Source organism: Chenopodium quinoa, unplaced genomic scaffold, assembly GCF_001683475.1.
Source record: "Chenopodium quinoa cultivar QQ74 unplaced genomic scaffold, ASM168347v1, whole genome shotgun sequence".
Taxonomy (NCBI): domain Eukaryota; kingdom Viridiplantae; phylum Streptophyta; class Magnoliopsida; order Caryophyllales; family Amaranthaceae; genus Chenopodium; species Chenopodium quinoa.
In genome coordinates, this window is record NW_018742684.1 from 3,312,396 (window position 1) to 3,332,816 (window position 20,421).

Consider the following 20,421-nt stretch of genomic DNA (forward strand, 5'->3'; position numbering starts at 1 on the left):
AATGCTAATCCCACGATATATAATCATCCCTCTGTACAAACTTGTATTATAAGTTTATGAGTACCTATAATTCCGAAGATATTATTAAACAAAGTTTGACCTAGAAGTAAGGATTAAATCTTTCAATCTTGACGTTGAGGGTTTAATATCCATTAAAGGTATTATGACGTATATAAATTTTTTTCATTCTTCCCTTTATTTTCAAAGTATCTAGCCCACAAACTCGGCAGGGTTAGCTTGTGAGAGGTTTCGATCTTGTATTGTAGAATGGCTCTGATATCATGTCAGATAATATAAAACTCAAACATTATTAAAGTGATTTCCATTAATCAATATTTATAGGGTTTCATTGAGAGATGAGCTACAAGATATATAAAAATGTCATATATGAATTCTATAAAAATTCTCTATTTTTATTTTTATTTAATTGTTTTTGTTGGAGATATTCTCTACTTTATCATCACCTAGCTACTTGCAAAAAAAAAAAAAAAAAAAAAAAAAATTAAATTAAATTAAATCATGTAAGATATTTAGCATGGTGCAAAAACTAAAGCATTTATATTTTGTGGTCAATTTATTATCTTCTATAGCGTAGGTACAACATTTGTGGCATTAAATATATATACATGGATTGTCAATGTAAAGTGTTATCATAACATGCATGCATAAAAAAAAAAAAAAAAAAAAAACTAGACCATCTTTCTTTTCTGTTCGTCTATAATTGAAGGAATAAGAAAATCAACAAATATAAATAGCATGATATGTATTGTAAGTGTAGTGTTATTATTATCAATGATAGGGTGGTTATCATGGTGGTGGAATGAGATATGGTATGTTAGACCACTCAAGGCAAGGTGCTCTGCATCCAATGTCAAAATACCTCTCGGTCATTTGGGTTTCCCTTTGTTGGGGGAGACCCTCTCCTTTCTATGGCTCTTTAATATTGTTAGTCGTCCTGACGATTTTATCACCTTTAAAAAACACAAGTAAGTAATGTGTACAAGTATTATGTCTTTTTATCCTATACACGAGCATCGACTGCTCTAAAGAAAGATAATCGATTTATCTAAATTATTATTTTTTTCGCAAATTTAATTGAAGGTATGGATATAAGGAGGGAATATATAGAAGCCACTTGTATGGGTCTCCAAGCATCATAGCATGCTCCCCGTCTTTGTGCAAATTTGTACTCAATTCGAGCGATAAATTTACACAAGAATGGCCAACTACCCAAGTATTAGGAGCTAATTCTGTAATCACGCTTAATGAGGGCCAACAACATAGTATTATTAAGAGTGCTATTGTCAAATCCATCAACCAGCCTGATTATCTTTCAAGGATTGTGCTCCAAATTCAGCCTACCATTGTTGCTGCCCTTCAATTATGGTCTCAAATGCCTAAAATCAATGCATTTTATCAAGTAAAAAAGGTAAAAATTGTATCATTTTACGCATCTAATTTGTATGCAAAACACAGTGAATAGATAATTAATTGGAAGTAATATTAATCATGTCTTTGTATGACTAATAAATAGGTAACGCTTGATTATACTATGAGATATATCGCTCATCTTGAAATTGGTAGCTCTCAAATAGATGCTATTGAGAAGCTATACCAGGGTATAGTTTATGGCTTTCGAGCACAACCATGGAACCTTCCCGGCACAGCTTATCATCATGCCCTCAAGGTACGTGCGTATTTTGAGTATATTTTAGTGAACTTTGTAATTAGTTTGTAATAGTTCATTGTATAAGCTAATTACTGTATTAATTACATACATGACATATGACATAATAATTTGTTGTTGTGTCAAAAAAAAAAATTGAACTTTTTGAAATAAAGTCATTATAGATTTATAGATATTAACAAGGTATAGCAAACATGCATGTATATAATGTATCTCAATACGTATATACCTTATCTTCATGGAAATATGGAATTATTGTTGAAAGCAAAATTACATGTACAAAAACAATTATATGTATACGATAAGAGGAAGCCGCAGTTAATCAATTTGATAAACAAATTTGTTTATCAAATGACAAAATGGTAAATAAAACAACATAAATGCCCAATCATCATGGCATTTTTGTAAATATATCAACAATAGTGGGACCCATATTTATTAAAAAGTTGTTGATTTATTTACAATTTTGTCATTTGATAAACAAATTTTGTTTATCATATTCATAAACTTGTATTTTCTCGATAAGTTGTAAGTAAAGTTGGTTTATTGTAATTTTTGTGATCAACTAATTAATTAAGCATGTAATCTAGTGTCGAAAGGAGATTACAAAGAAGCTGAAGGAGGAGTTAGAGAAAAGGAAGCAGAAGAATAAAGATAGTGTTTCGGGAGAAAGTGCAATAATAAGCGATCTAATGGATGGTTTAATGCAAATGAAGAATAATGAACAAAGACATCTAAGCGACGAAGAGGTGTTAGATAATGTTGTGAGCACTATTCTAGTTGGTCACATTTCTATTGCTTATGCTGTGACATGGTCTCTGCAGTTTTTAGCCAATAATCCTCATGTTCTACTCAAGCTTCGGGTAACTTAAATTTCTTTGCTCAATTCCATTAGGGAAAATATCTAGCCATACTGTCATAACACTTGGTAAATATATATATATATATATATATATATATATATATATATATATATATATATATATATATATATATATATATATATATATATATATATATATATATATATATATATATATATATATAAAACAAAGTTATTAAAAAAATGAAGTGATCTGTTAAAGGACCAACCAAAGAAAATTAAGCAGATGGTTGAAGGATCATGTTTCATAATCTATCATGATCTTTAATTTTCTTTGTAGAATATGATAATAAAAATTAATAATGCCAAGTAATATATGAATTGTTCACTGGATTCCTTAATAATTAAATTATAAATGTAGGAGGAGAACAAGGCTATGTTTAAAGAGGACAACAATGAGAGCATCACATATGAAGATATTTTGAAGCTCAAGTACACAAAGAAGGTATGTCATCTTTCATAATATAATGTATGTATTGTCAATAGGAAAATATAAAAATAAATGGGTAGCTTATTATTGTTGCAGGTTGCGGAAGAAACAATAAGAATGGCAAACCTCTCTGCCTTTGTGTTCAGGAAAGCCACCGATGACATTGTATTTGAAGGTTACAATTCATTAATTCCCTAATTTAATTATACATTTATTTCTTAATTATGAGAAATTATTAAATAGTTATTTCAATACTTATTTTGCAGGTTACTTAATACCAAAAGGTTGGAGTGTTCTTGTATGGCTAAGGAACCTTCACAATGATCCAACAAATTTTGAAGATCCTATGTCCTTTAATCCAGATAGATGGGATGTAAGTATATATTGTTGCATTATTATCACACTATTAATCACTTAATTAGCTTAATAGAACTAGCTACTAATAATTAAACAAACTAGCCTTCTGGCCCGTGCAATGTACGGTTTGTTCATAGAAAATTGCATAGAGAGATGAGCGAGGAAATACCAATAAATATTTATAAGTGTAATATGTAACTAAAACCATAATTAAAGAAGTAAAAATTTTGAGACTTTAATTTGAAATGAGACTTAATAGAAAGAAGATGGAGGGACTAAAATCAAAGAGAGAAAATAAAAAAGGTTGAATTTAAGAGGGGAGATGAAGATGAAGTGTCTAATGAAAGAGTTACTTAAGAAAAAAAACTGTATAATTAAAAAAAAAATTGTAAAACGACATGTGGTACATTGAGTTGAAGAAGAAAATAGGAAAGTGTAATAGAATGATGACATATGTCTTTTTTTGTTTGCTTTTTTAAATACTAAGTATAGATCATTTATTTGCTTAGTTAATATTATATTCTTAATTAAAAAAAATGTGGTTTCCTTCGAAAAAAATTATGATTTAAGAGGTCTTTAAAAAAAAAAATTTAAAAAAAAAAACCTAAGATTGAGGTGCTTTTTTTACACCAAAAAAAGGTTTTTTTTTTTTTTTTTTTTTTTTTTTTTTTTTTTTTTTACAACATTCCAATTTTAAAAGTTGGTCGATTTTTGGCTTTTTCTTAAACTATACTTCGTCAATTAAACTTCGTTTTGCAGACTCGCCCAAAGCAAGGAACATATCATCCTTTTGGGGGAGGTTCGAGATCTTGTGCGGGAAGTGCGCTTGTTCGAGTTTCACTAGCCATATTTCTCCATCATTTGTCTATTGGATACAAGTAAGGCGCCTTTAGTTACCCTCATTGTTAATTTCATATGATTATATCAAAATAAATCAAAAATCAAATTAGGACATAATAATTAAAGGAATTAATTCAAAAAAATTAACGGAATTTATTTTGTACTCATACCTCATTGATAATACTTCGTATTAATGAGAAATACACCTTACCTATAATTTGAATTTGATAATCTTTGCAGGTGGAAATTGCTTAATCCTGGTGCGAAGGTCAAGTATCTTTCACATCCATTACCTAGCGATGGCCTCGAAATTTCAATTAATAAAGTTTAAATACACTCAAATTATATGTACAAGTTAAGAGACATAAGCAATATAAATAATCTATGAAGCTAGATTCTCTGTTTTTATTCCACAATATTATCTCCTTAATTCTAATTTTAAAAAAATAGAGGTATGTAATATTAGTGGATTTAAAAATTATTGATAAAATATAATAATAAATATATGTTATTTGAAATTATATTGATGATGTCATGTTAGGGCCTGTTCACATTTACTTAATTTAATTCAGTTCAATTCAGCTTATTTCAGTAAATGTGAACAAACCCTTAGGCTAAATAATTAAAGTTGACTTTCCTCAAAATAAAATTTAAAAAAGAAAAGATAGAAGGTTTTTTTTTTTTTTTTTTTTTTTTTTTTTCAGTTCAGCTTTTAATTTCCCTCTCTCATAAAATATTCAGTTCAGTTCAGCTTATTTCAGTAAATGTGAACAAACCCTTAGGCTAAATAATTAAAGTTGACTTTCCTCAAAATAAAATTTAAAAAAGAAAAGATAGAAGGTTTTTTTTTTTTTTTTTTTTTTTTTTTTTTTTTTGAGAACCAAGATGTAAGGGGCATTTAGGAAAGTGAAATTTATCATCCAAAACCCCTTTCACCTTATATATAAAGGAGAGTTTTTTTCCTGGGTTTTTAGAGAGCCATATATGATTTAATTTTCTTAAGGCGCCACGTAGGATTATAAATTTTAATTGTAACCAATAAAATAAGAGATTTTTAATTTATTTTAAAATTAAATAATTCAAATGCCATGTAAGCAAAATTGTCGAATGAGATTTTTAAGTTTAATTTAATTAAATATAAAATATTATCTTTTGTTATTATGAATTTTATCTAAATATATAACAAATTTTAGCACATGCATAAAAAAAATATTTTTAAAAATTCAAATAAACCGTGCATCGCACTGACTTCATCTAGTTTAACATTATTTTGGAGTGCAATTAAATATGGATTTTTTGAAAACTTACTTATGTGTTGGTTATGTCAATAATATAACTTCATTCTTTCGGAAAAAAAAAACTTCTTGAACATCCACTACTAGAAGTGGGCCAATTTTCGACCGAATTATGTCGACGGACATGATTTTCCGCCGCAAATCCTATAATCAACGACGGATTTAAGTTTGACGTTAATTTCGGTCGGAAAACATAGTTAACGATAGAAATTTCCTCGCAAAGTTTCCGACGGAATTAAATTCGGTCGGAAAATATAGTTTTCGACGGAATATTCATTTACGACGGAATATTCCGTCGGAAACTATATTTTCCGACCGAATTAATTCCGTCGGAAATTTAATTAGACAAAATTCAAGGGTTTTGATGTTGGGTCCATTTGCTACGAATTCGAAAGAAAGAGAGAGGAAGAAACAGAGAGGAACGAAAGAAAGAAGAAAGAAAGATCCGCCGCCGTCCTTCCGTTCGCCGCAGTCGTTCGCCGCAGCCGGAGATCCGTCTTCCGTTGGTCGACCCGCCCTTCCGTTGGTCGGCCGCCGGTAAGTGTAGGTTTTGTTTTTTTTTTAAAAAAAAAAAATATAAACACGCCTCTTCTCCACTACAATTATCACCGTCTGCAACAGCCACCACCCTGCGCCGGTCAGAGGTCCCGCGTCGCCCAACCACCGTCGGCGCCTTTACAAGCAGCCACCACCGCCGGTTAGTGTAGGTTGTGTTTTTTTTTTTTTTTTTTTTTTACTTTTATTTTTAAATTTTAGTCTGAAAATCCTTCGAACACCCACCACCGTCGGCGCCTTTACAAGCAGCCACCACCGCCGGTTCCTCCTCCATTATTGTCCTCGCTCCGACCACCACCATCTTCACCACCCGCCGTTCTACAACCGGTAATTGTACATTTATTATATATATATATATATTTTATTTTTAAAAAAATAATTGTACCTTTATTATAAAAATTGACATATTAATTTTTACTATTTATAGGATTTGAACATTTACTTGCTTTGAATCTCAATAAATAGTGCAGATCTTGAGGTTAGTGACATGACATTTTTAAAAATTCTTAGTTTAGTTTATTTTGTGATAATTTTAAGTTACTTTAGTTTGATTTATTTTATTATAATAATGGTTGATATGTTAGTTTAATTTGGCTTATCATAATAATGTAAGACATTGCATGTGAAATTATAATAATGTAGGGGCTTATCATAATAATGTATGACATGATATGTTAGTTTAGGTTGATATTTTATTATAATAATGTACGGGATTATATGTTAGTTTATATTGGTTTTGTTTAGTATAATGATGTATGTTAGCTTAGTTTAATTTGTGATAATTTTATAATGTATATTAGTTTTGTTTTATGTAATGTAATGTTCACTAGTTTTGTTTAGTTAATGTAATGATTAATAATTTTTTGTATCAATTTAATTATGAATATAAATTGTTTACATATGATTATTTATATTAATTAAATGATGATTATGATATATTTGGTTTACTTATAATTATTAATTTAATTTAATTAATTGTGTTCTTTACTTTATAATGGTTGTGTTATTTGCTTGAAATATTTTAAAATGAGCGTGTTATAATGATGGATGTGTTATAATGAATGTGTTATAACAATGGATGTGTTTTGGGCTTTATATACTTTTGAATGAATCATTTGCATAATCATTTGCCTAGATACCCGTTCAAGTCATACTCATTAGGAGTATGTTTTGAATAGTCCCCGGTTGGGACTGTCCTCAGACGTTTATTCTCACTTAGGTGGTGAATGTATGCCTTGTTATTGATTCTAGGGATTATCCTGCTTTGTCATTTCTCTACAATGTTCTCTGGGTACATATGACGGGTTATCTAATACCCTTGATCATGTACTTGGAGAACTTAAGGGAAATGCTGCCGGATTTTCCATAGAATTGAAAACCTGGCATACATTCGCTACTGAGATTAAATGTCCAAGGATGGGTTAGGTTGGAGTGATAAGGACCTTTGGACATCATTTACAATCTTATTTGCATATTCATAACATTTTTATGGATAATGAATATTCAATACGCATTGTGACTAATGTAATTATACATATTCGTGAGTTGTGTAGAAGTTGTAATCATGGAACGAACAGAACGTAGCTGGATGTATGAAAGGAAGGTTGGACATTCTATTAATCCGGATTTTGTGAAAGGGGTAGATGAATTCCTTAAATACGTGGAAGATCATCCCGAGAGCAGCAACCTGAATGAAGTTAGGTGTCCATGTTTTAAATGTAAGAACAAGCGGCTATGGGATGCGGAAACGGTTAAAATTCATTTGTACCGCAAGGGTTTTGTGCCTAATTACTATGAGTGGATGTGTCATGGGGAAGGGTTTCCGGGAGTTCCTGAAGGGCCGTCAAATGAATACCGTGAAATGGTTTTCGATGCTTTTGGTCATAATGAAGATCAAGGGCATTCTGAAGAGGCAGAGGAGGAGCCTAATGCACAAGCTAAGCATTTCTTAGATTTGTTAAAAGCTTCCAAACAACCATTATACGAAGGGAGTTCGTTATCTGTCTTAGAGATGGCTGCCCGAATTACTAGTCTTAAGTGCGAGTATAATTTGCCCCATAGATGTGTTGATGGGTTTGCTTCTTTGGTCAATGAGGCTATTCCTAACAACAACCATATGGCCGATACATTCTATGAGGTGAAGAAGATTGTAAAGGGGCTGGAGTTGCCTCATGAAAAGATTCATGCATGCCCGAAAGGATGTATGCTATTTTGGAAGGATGATGTTCAGTTATCTTCATGTCGGGTGTGTGGTAGCGACCGATACAAGAAGACTTCCAAAGGTAGCTTAGTGCCTTTGAATGTTTTAATTTACTTTCCGATCACACCGAGATTGCAAAGGCTCTATGCAACCAAGAACATTTCGGAGGAAATGACATGGCATTCGAAAAATCCTCGAGTTCAAGGCACAATGGTGCACCCTAGTGATAGTGAAGCTTGGAAACACCTTGACAATTGCTTCCCAGAATTTTCCAATGAGCCTCGTAATGTTCGACTTGGCTTGTGTACAGATGGTTTTGCTCCTCATGGTAAGTTTGGGGGACAATATTCTTGTTGGCCTGTCATATTGACCCCTTATAACTTGCCTCCCTCAATGTGTATGAAAAGACAATTCATGTTTATTTCATTGCTTGTTCCTGGTCCTAAGAACCCTAAGGGAAATTTGGACGTGTATATGCAACCTCTGGTAGAAGAGTTGAAGCATTTATGGGAATTTGGCGCAAATACTTATGACATTTCAAGGAAACAAAATTTTAATCTTCGAGCAGCCATCATGTGGACCATTAGTGACTTCCCAGCTTACGGTATGTTGTCTGGTTGGACCACAGCTGGTAAGAAGGCTTGTCCTTATTGTATGGATAAAAGCAAAACATTTTGGCTTGAACATGGTGGCAAAGTTTCTTGGTTTGATTGCCATCGCCAATTCCTTCCAACAGAACACCCTTTTCGAAAAAGCAAAACTGCATTTTGTAAAAACAAAGTCGAAAAAGGTTCACCTCCACACATCATGTCAGGTGAGGAATTGTGGGAATGTGTGAGACACCTTCCAAAGGCAACTGATGGACCGGAGGCATTGAAACACCTAAAAAAGCAAAAAACGGGTGGTTCAAGCAAAGCTTGTTGTGGGAACTTCCTTATTGGAAGCATTTGCTCATCCGTCACAACTTGGATGTCATGCACATTGAAAAGAACTTCTTTGATCAGCTAATCCACACCATAATGGATGTGAAAAAGCATACATGTGACACGCCATCGACTCAAAATGACATTGCCAAATATTGTAAACGGCCACAACTTCATATGGATGAAGATGATAGAGGAAAAGAGTTTATGCCAAAAGCCCCATTCGCTCTTGACAAGGCTCAAAGAAAAGTGTTGTGTGAATGGGTTAAACAGTTGCGTTTTCCAGATGGATATGCCTCCAATTTGAGCAGATGCGTAGATTTACAAGCCTGTAAGCTTCATGGAATGAAAAGCCACGATTGTCACGTGTTCATGGAGAGGTTGTTGCCCACTGCTTTGAGGGAATTGCTCCCTACCCATATTTGGAATGCGGTTACAGAGATCAGTCAATTCTTCCGTGATTTGTGTTGTTACACAATCACAGTTAGTGACATGGAGCGATTAGAGAAAAACATAGCTGAAATCCTTTGCAAGCTTGAGAAGGTTTTCCCTCCTGCATTCTTCAACTCTATGGAGCGATTAGGGAAAGTTATGTGGTCCTGTTCAATATAGATGGATGTATCCCTTCGAAAGGTAAATCAAAGTCCCATTAATTTCTTTCATACAAACCCTTCATAGTCATGATCTATTTACGCAATTAATTATAGTATTTTAAATGCAGGTTCCTTAATCACTTGAAACGTAAAATTGGGAACAAGGCACGAGTTGAAGGTTCAATATGCAATGCTTATCTCACCGAATAGGTAGCAAACTTTTGCTCAAATTACTTCCAGGCGTCAGTTGACACAAAAACTCGGGATCTTGGTCGAAATGTGAATGTAGACGTGGAATCCACATTGGAGAACGCTGACTTACCGGAGTTGTTCTCAGAGGATAGCGGTCGTGTCTCATCTGAGGGTAAAACCCGATACTTAGATGAAAAGGAACTCGAGTGTGCTCATTTGTTTGTTTTACGAAACTGCAGCATTCTTGGTGAATACGAAAGGTATACGTGGTCAGGATTGAAATTTTTTCATAGTTTTGAAGAATTAAATCGGTTGAATTACTAATTTTATCTCGTGTCATTGACCTAATAGGAAGTTTGAGGACTACGTTCTTAGTACCCAGCCTTTTTTGCGTAGAGAGGAAGTCATGGAGAAATGTGACGTCGAATTCTCTGATTGGTTTCACCATAAGGTGATAGAATTGTTCTATCTGTTCTTTAAATATGACTTTTAGATATTGCAATTCTGTGTAATTATTCTTCTATTCTGACGTAAATAGGTGGTTGAAGGGAAACCAAATTCGGATGTCCTCCAAGCTTTGTGCATGCGTCCTTTCAAGCGTGTTCGAACTTGGAAGCGGATTTTTGTTGGTGGATTTAATTTCCATAAACATTCCTATGGTAAACACAAGTCTACGATGAATTACGGTGTTTGTGTGTCTAGTGAGGACGGTGGAGAGTACTTTGGCATTCTAGACGATATAATTGAACTTGTCTACACTGGTCCAATTAAAGAGTATAAGACTATACTCTTTAAGTGTAGTTGGATGGATTGTGGTAGGGGTATGAACATACATGAACAATATAAGCTTGTTGAAGTGAAACATACTAAGAAATACCCCAAGTATGATCCCTTCGTATTATCTTATCAAGTGACCCAAGTGTACTACACATCCTACCCTATCCTAAAACGGGATTGAGTTCAATGGTGGTATGTGTTTAAAACACAAGCAAGGTCAGTGGTTGATGCTCCAGTAGACCTTGAGTTTTTGCAGGCACCGTCCCCAGAAGTATATGCAACGCTTTGTCCACCGAATGACATTCCTGACTACGACCCAGTTGAGGATGACGACGAAGATGATGATGACGACTTAATAATCTCAAGTGAATCAGATGATGAATCCAGCGTCGACTCTAGTGACAGTGACGAGGATACTGACATCAATGTGTTTTTAGATGATAGTAGTGATAATACCAGTAGTGATAGTAGCGATGAAAGCCACGAGTAGGAAAATGTGGTTGTTATTGTAAAATAAATAGGATGCATTTGCTTGTACCTTGAATGTAATTGTCGGTTTAATTTGATTGTTATTGTAAAACCAATTATGGAGTTGGTCGTTCTATTTTATTACTTTAACATCTCATTGTACTACTAATTTTTGTAATGTTAATAATATCATAGCATGTTACGTACGTTTTTTTCAGGTTGCAATGGTGGGAGGGAAAAAAGGAGAAACGTCGAAGTGTAGAAAAGGAAAGGAGAAAAGACAGGTTTTGATATATGATGATGATGAGGAAATGGAGGATGCGGAGGAGGCGGAAGATTTGGGTGACGACGAGGATCCTCAAACACAGATGCAGATTGAGCATCATGAGCAACAGCTTCAGGCGCAACAGCTTCAGGGGCAACATGCCTCGCAGTCTTCTCAGAGGGTGGTACTAGACCCTGCCACGTGCTGGTATATATTTAGTTGTTATTTCAATCCCTTTGTATCCATATTTTATATCATGACCTATGGAATACTCTAACATGAACTACTTATTTTCTTTTTGATCTTGATGTACGTTAAAATAGGTTTGATGATAAAGCCGTGGTAAAGGCCATCTCCGGTACCCTAACAGGCTACTATCGAAAGCCTTGGAGGAATTACGGAGAAGTTGATGCTAAAATAAAGGAGCATTGGTGGAACTTGTTTTGTGTATGTCATTTTATACTTACAACTATGTATTACTAATTGCGAAGTTTGAGTTTTGGTTGTTAACTTTAAATTTTTGTCAATTGCAGAAGCAATGCACATGGGCACCCTAGTTGGAGGACCATGTGAAGACAACCTTCGAATCCAAGTTCGCATATCGGTTGAAGGACATGTTTCACACAATCACACACAAGATGAAAGGTCAGAAGCCGGGCTGGCTTATTGATGACGTCCACCGGAAGATGATGAACATTGTTTCCAATGATGATACGTACAAGAAACGGTCCGAACAAAATAAGAAGAATAGAAGAGGCGGATCATTGGACAATGTGGTTGAACCAACTCACTACCAGGGTTCAATTTCAGCTGTACAACATGCAAAAAGGATGGTTAGTTTCTTTATAAGGCATGTAAATAGGTAACAATTGGGTTCATATTGGAATGAAAAGTTTTATTTGTTTTTGTGCATGTACATTCAAAGGCGACAAAAAACAAAGGGCAGTTACCTACTGCACATGAGCTTTTCATGAAGACGCACTTCAAGGAGGTCCCTGGGAAAGGAATGGTGCCTGCCAATGTCAAATCCAAAAACATAGCGGTAACAATTTTAATATAATTTTGTATGGTTTACTTATTATGTTGGCTTAAACTTAGAAATATGCTTCTTTATTGTGATTTAAACCCATAATATGTTATAAGTATGTAAATATGAGATGGTTTGACAAAGAATGAGTTAAAAAGTAAAGAAATATAGAAAATAGGCATGTAAGAAGCCATAAAGGCTTGAAATGGCTTCATTTTGAGTATATAAACCCTTAAACTTAGAAATATGGTTCTTTTATTTGATTTAAATCCATAATATGTTATAAGTATGTAAATATGAGGTGGTTTGACAAAGAATGAGTTACAAAGTAAAGAAATATAGAAAATAGGCATGTAAGAAGCCATAAAGGCTTGAAATGGCTTTATTTTGAGGATAAAGACCCTTAAACTTAGAAATATGGTTCTTTTATGTGATTTAAACCCATAATATGTTATAAGTATGTAAATATGAGGTGGTTTGACAAAGAATGAGTTAAAAAGTAAAGAAATATAGAAAATAGGCATGTAAGAAGCCATAAAGGCTTGAAATGGCTTCATTTTGAGGATAAAGACCCTTAAACTTAGAAATATGGTTCTTTTATGTGATTTAAACCCATAATATGTTATAAGTATGTAAATATGAGATGGTTTGACAAAGAATGAGTTAAAAAGTAAAGAAATGTTGGAAATAGGCATGTAAGAAGCCATAAAGGCTTGAAATGGCTTCATTTTGAGGATAAAGACCCTTAAACTTAGAAATATGGTTCTTTTATGTGATTTAAACCCATAATATGTTATAAGTATGTAAATATGAGGTGGTTTGACAAAGAATGAGTTAAAAAGTAAAGAAATATAGAAAATAGGCATGTAAGAAGCCATAAAGGCTTGAAATGGCTTCATTTTGAGGATAAAGACCCTTAAACTTAGAAATATGGTTCTTTTATGTGATTTAAACCCATAATATGTTATAAGTATGTAAATATGAGATGGTTTGACAAAGAATGAGTTAAAAAGTAAAGAAATGTTGGAAATAGGCATGTAAGAAGCCATAAAGGCTTGAAATGGCTTCATTTTTAGTATATAAACCCTTAAACTTAGAAATATGGTTCTTTTATTGTTTATTGATTCCATTTTCACTTATATGTTGCTTTACTTGTAACTGATGTTGTTGCTAAATTATTAAAACCATATATAATTGTATAATGTATTTCTTGTAGGAGTCCTACCAGAAGAAGGTTGAAGAAGCCACCACCCAAGGGATTAAAAAGAGTCCCAATGAGTTGTATTGGGAGACTGTGGGTGGTCGCAACAAGAAGGGTCGAGTGGGGGGACTTGGCGAAAGCGCATCGTTGTACTATGGCGAACGGATGGGTCGGGTGTCTAGGTCTCCACAACAGTACACACCATCCGTTGTTTCTCAGATGCAGGATCAGATGGAGCACAGGGTCGAGGCACTTCGTAGTGAGATCCGCAGTGAACTCCGGAGTGAAATACGGAGTGAACTTCGGAGTGAAATGGAAGTTGAGATGCAAGCTCAAATTCGAGCTGAAGTGGCCCAAATGGAGAGGAGAGCCGAGGAGAGGTGGAATGACTTCATAAGTCGATTCGGCAACAACACCGACGGATGTTCCACCATGAAGCCTCAACGTCGAGACCCTAGGGATGATTCGGGTAGTGGAGGAGCAAGCCAGGGTACCCCTGCAGTTTTTCAGCTTAGCTTAGGTTTGTGCAGTATGGACAAGAACTTAATTTGATCGATTTTATGTAGCGTTTGATTATGTTCTCGCTTTTGTAGAACTTACTATATATTATGTAGCTTTTGGATATATATAGCTTTTGAGAAAATAATATTTATTAATATTTTTGCAATTTGATAATAGTTTTAATTATCACAGGTATTTGGTGTAGGAACATACGCAATTATAATAATATTTGTTAATATTTTTGTTAGAAAGGAAAAGCAGTTTGCGACGGAATTATATTGGTCGGAAGTACTTCACCAGCGACGGAAAAATGGAGTTAAATCCGTCGGAACTCACCTCCCTTTCCGACGGATTATTCGGTCGTAAACCAGCGACGGAATAAATTTCGTCGCAAAATACACTACCAACAACGGAAATATTCGGTCGTAAAATAAGCTTTGCAACGGAATATTTCGGTCGGAAATTACTGCTTCCGACGGAAATATCCGTCGTTGTAAACAGCACACCGACGGAAATTTCCGTCGCAAATTAGCGACGGACTAAACTAAAAAGCAATATGTTACGCGACGGATTAAAATCGGTCGTAAAATCCGTCGGAAAACACCTTTCCGACGGAATATTCCTCGAAAATTCAAGAATTTCCTACCAAAGGTTTTACGACGGAAACCAACGACAGAATTCCGTAGCAAATCATGTTTGCGACGGATTTAGAGCCTTCAGCGAGGGAAAATTTCGGTCGGAAACAGGCCATTTTCTTGTTGTGCTCCCTCGAAGCTGGCTAGAGTGCTAGACCTATGGTTGCTGGTTCTACAACAACTTATGACTTGTTCTCTTCACCTGAAACAAGTAGATCTGGTTCATTTTTTTTAGATCTGATCTGAATTTTTCTGATCTAGTCTGGTTTGATCTGATTTAACAATTTGACTAATTAATTTATAAAGAAAAACATTATCAAAATGGATCTTGTTAGATCCGTCTCATCATGAACTTTTTAAATATGCAATTTTTATAAATTTTTTTCATACACAATTAACGATATTTAATAATAAGTAAATGATACTCAAAAGATCTTATCTTATCTGATCTGAATATTTTGAAGATCCTATCATTCCTATGTCCTTTAATCCAGATAGATGGGATGTAAGTGTATATTGTTGCATTGTTTATCACACTATTAATCACTTAATGGTTATGTAAGAGCCTAGTAAATAGAGTATAAAAAGAGACTCTAACTATCAAGTATCAACTTAGAATATGGGTATGTACGTGTACTTTTAATATTAGGTGGTAGTTCCGTAAAAAATAAATAGTACTTTCTCCGTCCCATATAATTGTTGTTTGTGTTTTTTTACGGTATTTAAAAATAAGTGGCAAAAGTAGAATGAAGTACGGAGTACATTAATAAAAGTGAAAAGTATAATTATAGATAAAAATTAGAGAGTAAGGGCCTGTTCCGATTGACTGAACCCAGCTGAACTGAACTGAACTGAGCTGAACTGAACTGAACTGAATTGAACTTATTAATTAGTGATTTTTAACTACGGGTTAGTGATCTTTGATTATTTATTACTATACACATGTGTATATACAAATGTACATATTATTATTATTATTATTATTATTGTTATTATTATTAATTATTGATTATTATTATTATTATTATTAGTATTATTATTATTATTGTTATTATTTATTGATGATTATAATTATTTTTTTATTGATTATTATTATTAGTATTATTATTTCAATTATTATTATTGTTATTATTATTATTATTATTTATTGATGATTATTATTATTATTATTATTATTATTTATTACTTATTTATTATTATTATTATTATTGTTATTATTATTATTATTATTGTTGTTGTTGTTGTTGTTGTTGTTGTTGTCGTCGTCGTTGTAATAAGAGCTTAAAAGAATGAAATTTGGCTTTATATCATTAGCAATATCATTAGACGTAAATTAAGAGCTGAACTGAACTGAACTGAATTGAAGAGAATAGGCCCTAAGTGGAAAAAAAATACATGATATGTGCAAAATTTAAGAGTAATTTAGGAAATATAATGAATAAAGTTAAATAAGTGAGGATATAATAGCCTTTACACATCATTCAAAAATAAAAATAAAAACAAAAATAATATTTTGAATCTTCAAAATATAATTTTTTTTTTATATTTTTATTATATACAAGACTGGAGGAGTCTCAAGTATTAGGTTGTACATAACGAAGGAAAATGAAATACGTATAAGAGACAAAATTACTTTTAAAAAATCTAATATGTGAAAAAAAAATGTTTTTTGAATTCTCGTCCAAGTGGCAATCGGCCCGAGGCACTCGTTAACATTTTTCCAAACTATTAGAGCACCATTATTGGTGAACAAAAAAAAATGGTTCATGGGTCACTATCACCATTTCTCTCTCATCCACATCAACCCAACAAACCATTTACAATATTCACTCTTAACAATAAACACTAAACAATGGTTCATCATCAATACTCCCTACCCCACCTTATTTTATTTTTGTAAATATAATCTTTTTGTTTCATAATTATAATTTATTAACCGATGTCAATGTAGTTAATTGACGTATTTAATATTTTAATCGTGATTACTAATTAAGAAATTATCGCGTTTTTTTATCAGCTTTTTAAAAAATTAATTCTTGTGATTAATATTTTTTAAACAACAACGCAGCTAATTTTAATTAACATAAAAAAAGGAGGTACAAATCGTGATTACAGTTCTACAACTATAATCTAGTACATTTTATTTAAAAAAAAAATCACAACTACACATCGTTTTGTAAGATGTCCTTAGGGATAACCATTTGTTGTAAACCTAGTTGCCTAAGTTTTCGTTATTACCAAATTTATTCCATATATGTTCGACCAAGTCGTTTTTAGCTGCAAATGAGTCTGTTGATCCTCAATCTCTGTTCTACGAGACAAGTATAAGCCGATATCCACAATACGATCAGTACGGTACTCGGTAGTGTCCTCATTAGCATTCCCTCCAGCATTCATAAACTCATTGGTATTAACGTTATTTTGATACGTCTCTCGTTCATCTTCAACGATCATATTATGTATTATGATGCAGGCGAGCATGATATTGTGGAGTATGTCGGTATCCCACGCCAAAGACGGCTTTTTAACAATGGCAAAACGAGCTTGAAGGACCCCAAATGCACGTTCAACGTCTTTTCTTGCAGCTTCCTGGTGTTTTGCGAATAAACGATCCTTATGAGTTTGTGGACTCGTAATGGATTTCACAAAAGAAGCCCATCTAGGGTAGATTCCATCAGTAAGATAATACCCATTCGTATAATGATGACCATTGACTACGAAGTTGATAGGAGGTGTCCGACCCTCTAAGACGTCTTCGAACACAGGGGATCGATGAAGCACATTAATATCGTTGCAGCTACCTGGCATCCCAAAAAACGAATGCCATATCCATAGATCTCTGTCCGCAACTGCCTCCAGTATGAGAGTTGCAACTCCTTCTCTTCCTTGATATTGCCCCTTCCATGCGTGTGGACAGTTCTTCCACTCCCAGTGCATACAATCAATGCTACCTATCATGCCAGGAAATCCACGTTCTTCCCCAATACGTAGCAATCTTTCCATATCTGCGATGTTTGGACGGCGTAGGTACTGATCACCGAACAGGTTGATGACACCTTCTGTAAACTTTTGGAGTGCCAATCGTGAAGTAGCCTCACTTATACGGACATACTCATCACAAGCGTCTGAAGCACACCCGTAAGCTAGTTGTCTAACGGCCGCAGTGCACTTTTGAAGTGGAGACAAACCAAGACGACCTACCGCATCTCGCCTTTGTTGAAACCAAGGGTCATGTTGGGTCACTGCGTTAAGAAGACGCTCAAACACATGTTTACGCATTTGAAACCGGCGCCGGAACAAGGAACTTGGATAAACTGGGACTTCCGCGAAATAGTCATTGTATAACCGTGCATGACCTTCTTCGCGTCCCCTATCCTTTCGGGGCTCAATAGATTTTCGTCGGCGTTGCTGAGTGGCAGCCTGAATAATTGGTGGAATGTACTCATGTATTACGTGTTGTATCATAAGACACACTTCATTACGTTGTTGAACTCTAAGCTCCCTTCCCTCATCATCCGAGTTAGATGAAGATGAAGGGGAATCGGTTGAGCTTTCGTTTAAACTATTTGAATTCATTTTGTACGTAAGAAATGTAAGATAGAGTGAGGTTTGCTAATAGTAACTGCAAACGATTTATGTGTTTGTGTGTATACAAAATGAAAGAATGGTGTTTATTTATAGTGAACTAATTTGTAATTCTTCTTCAGAAATAGCTGAATATAAAGAGACAAAGATCACATGGGCTATGACAAACAATGAATTACAACCACACAGAAATTGAATGGAGAAGAAGGGTTTCACATGGGCTATGACAAACACTGGATTAGAACCACACAGAAATTGAATGGAGAAGAAGGGTTTCACATGGGCTAACAAAGGGGAAATTAAGATACTGACACAATTATATATAAAGAGACAAATTGATATAATTGAATAAACAGAATAAGATCACATGGGCTATGAAAATGGGAAAGTGGAAAAGATACATTTTATTGATTAATTGATAAAGTACAAACATAAGGAAATGAGTACAAGAGGTTGAACTGGTACTGAAAACTTATCACTACTGAAAATGAAGAACAACAAAGGAATTGAACACACTTAACTACAATAAAAATAAAGGACACTAAGCATCATTATTGAAACGTTGAATATTGTTCCGAAGTATTACTATCATTTCGTCTTCCCATTGCTCTCGGTTTACTTTCTGTTCTAGACGAGATAGTTGCTCCCAGTTGATCCTATATTGCTCTAGCTCAATTTTCCGTTGTTTCCTTGCCTCCTTGCGCTCTTGTATTTCAAGTCTCTTCATTTCTGCTTCGTTTGACACATTCATCGACTCCCCAAAAAGCTGCAATCGAGTGTTGAATGTTTCTAATTCCTTAAATGCTTGACTTGATGGAGCTTTACCCTTCAACCTCGACTTAGCCTTTTTAATACCTTCAGCACGAGCTACTCTCTCATCACCGACACCCACGCTGGTTGGTGTGGTAGGTGAGGAATTGTCACCCTCATCCCGTGTCCTCTTCCCACTACTTCCGCTCCCTACAGACTCATCCGTCAGTGGAGTTGAATGTGGACGTCCCACCGATGGCTTGAATGTTTGTTGGTCCAAGAAAGACCGGAATTTGTCCCACTTCCTTAGTTGGATCCATTCCTCGTAGAAGGTGAATCGTCCGAACGAGTTCTCATGGATTTTGTGGGCCTCTTGGATAACATCATCTTCGTTATAGCCACTTCCCTTTCGCTTTCGGGCCTTATCATAGCTTCCGCACCACTTTAACACGGCTTCAGAGATTCGCATCCACCTTCCCTTCAAACTACTAATAGTTCGTAGGGATATTTCATCTGGATTCGATTCCCTGGCAGCATCGTATGCGTCCAAGACTCTCTTCCAAAATACACCCTTCTTTTGATTTGTGCCGATAATTATGTCGGTGCTGGTGTTCATGTAGACGGATATAAGAGCCGCAATTTCTAATCGCGACCAACCTCTATTGTTTGAACCACCAACACGATATTCAGGAGTTGATTGGAGTGGTTGCTGTAACATTTGACTGAAGTTTTGATGGGGAGAAGGAGTTTCATTTCCCTCACCATCATCCTCACATTCTTCATTTGCCTCATCTTCTTCAGATAAGACATTGCTCGATTCCCAAATATTGGGATTCGGTTGTTGTGACGGAAAATAACCAGATGCAGCACCATATTCACCGTAACCCATTGGTATCTTGGATGGATGTGGGAAATTTGAACTGCTTTGAGAAAAATTAAAATTTTGAGGGAAATTTGGTGGATTATATGGGAAACTTGACTGGGGTATTTGAGGATAAACTCCAGAAAAATTATGGGGAATATTTGTGGATGTTTGTGAAAAATTTGGGTGAATTGGAGGAAAAATAGCTTGATTCGGGATCATATTTTGACCCAAATTTTTTTTTACTTTCTATTTGTTTTGGGGTTGGTATTAGCATCCATAATTATAATATATATTTGGAAAAAATAAAAATTTAATAATAATAATAATAATAATAACAATAATAATAATAGAAATAATAATAATAACGATAATAATAACGATAATAATAATAA

At 34.2% G+C, this 20,421-nt stretch overlaps 5 protein-coding genes across 6 annotated transcripts; 3 read left to right on the forward strand and 2 right to left on the reverse strand.

Moving 5' to 3' along the window:
- The first annotated feature begins 167 nt into the window (after window positions 1-167).
- LOC110722840 (ent-kaurenoic acid oxidase 1-like) lies at window positions 168-4,639 on the forward strand. Of its 2 annotated transcripts, XM_021902141.1 has the most exons (10): window positions 168-986; window positions 1,102-1,429; window positions 1,535-1,687; window positions 2,278-2,436; window positions 2,512-2,550; window positions 2,932-3,015; window positions 3,097-3,175; window positions 3,267-3,373; window positions 4,117-4,235; window positions 4,438-4,639. In XM_021902141.1, the coding sequence occupies exons 1-10, from the start codon at window positions 757-759 to the stop codon at window positions 4,526-4,528; spliced, it is 1,389 nt and encodes a 462-aa protein (XP_021757833.1). In that variant the 5' UTR covers window positions 168-756; the 3' UTR covers window positions 4,529-4,639. The 2 variants fall into 2 exon arrangements, with proteins under 2 accessions (XP_021757833.1, XP_021757832.1); XM_021902140.1 differs by having other exon boundaries at window positions 173-986; window positions 2,278-2,550.
- Window positions 4,640-6,473: 1,834 nt separating this feature from the next.
- LOC110722582 lies at window positions 6,474-14,306 on the forward strand. The gene is made up of 6 exons (XM_021901844.1): window positions 6,474-6,525; window positions 11,419-11,672; window positions 11,789-11,912; window positions 11,999-12,298; window positions 12,391-12,507; window positions 13,709-14,306. The coding sequence occupies exons 4-6, from the start codon at window positions 12,080-12,082 to the stop codon at window positions 14,243-14,245; spliced, it is 873 nt and encodes a 290-aa protein (XP_021757536.1). The 5' UTR covers window positions 6,474-6,525; window positions 11,419-11,672; window positions 11,789-11,912; window positions 11,999-12,079; the 3' UTR covers window positions 14,246-14,306.
- LOC110722547 lies at window positions 7,612-9,255 on the forward strand. The gene has a single exon (XM_021901813.1). It carries the CDS (start codon window positions 7,612-7,614, stop codon window positions 9,253-9,255), a length of 1,644 nt encoding a protein of 547 aa, XP_021757505.1.
- A 2,743-nt stretch (window positions 14,307-17,049) lies between the features above and the next one.
- On the reverse strand, window positions 17,050-18,405 carry LOC110722548 (putative nuclease HARBI1). The gene has a single exon (XM_021901814.1). The coding sequence runs from the start codon at window positions 18,403-18,405 to the stop codon at window positions 17,050-17,052; it is 1,356 nt and encodes a 451-aa protein (XP_021757506.1).
- A 550-nt stretch (window positions 18,406-18,955) lies between these two features.
- Window positions 18,956-20,053, reverse strand: LOC110722549 (glutathione S-transferase T3-like). Its single transcript, XM_021901815.1, has one exon. It carries the CDS (start codon window positions 20,051-20,053, stop codon window positions 18,956-18,958), a length of 1,098 nt encoding a protein of 365 aa, XP_021757507.1.
- Window positions 20,054-20,421: the final 368 nt, after the last annotated feature.

Coding starts and splice junctions, on each gene's coding strand:
- LOC110722582 (XM_021901844.1), top strand. CDS start 12,080: ATGTTTCACACAATCACACACAAGATGAAAGGTCAGAAGCCGGGCTGG. Junction 12,299..12,390: donor TACAACATGCAAAAAGGATG/GTTAGTTTCTTT, acceptor GTACATTCAAAG/GCGACAAAAAACAAAGGGCA. Junction 12,508..13,708: donor TCAAATCCAAAAACATAGCG/GTAACAATTTTA, acceptor TATTTCTTGTAG/GAGTCCTACCAGAAGAAGGT.
- LOC110722547 (XM_021901813.1), top strand. CDS start 7,612: ATGGAACGAACAGAACGTAGCTGGATGTATGAAAGGAAGGTTGGACAT.
- LOC110722549 (XM_021901815.1), bottom strand. CDS start 20,053: ATGGGTTACGGTGAATATGGTGCTGCATCTGGTTATTTTCCGTCACAA.
- LOC110722548 (XM_021901814.1), bottom strand. CDS start 18,405: ATGAATTCAAATAGTTTAAACGAAAGCTCAACCGATTCCCCTTCATCT.
- LOC110722840 (XM_021902140.1), top strand. CDS start 757: ATGATATGTATTGTAAGTGTAGTGTTATTATTATCAATGATAGGGTGG. Junction 1,430..1,534: donor CATTTTATCAAGTAAAAAAG/GTAAAAATTGTA, acceptor ACTAATAAATAG/GTAACGCTTGATTATACTAT. Junction 2,551..2,931: donor ATGTTCTACTCAAGCTTCGG/GTAACTTAAATT, acceptor TTATAAATGTAG/GAGGAGAACAAGGCTATGTT.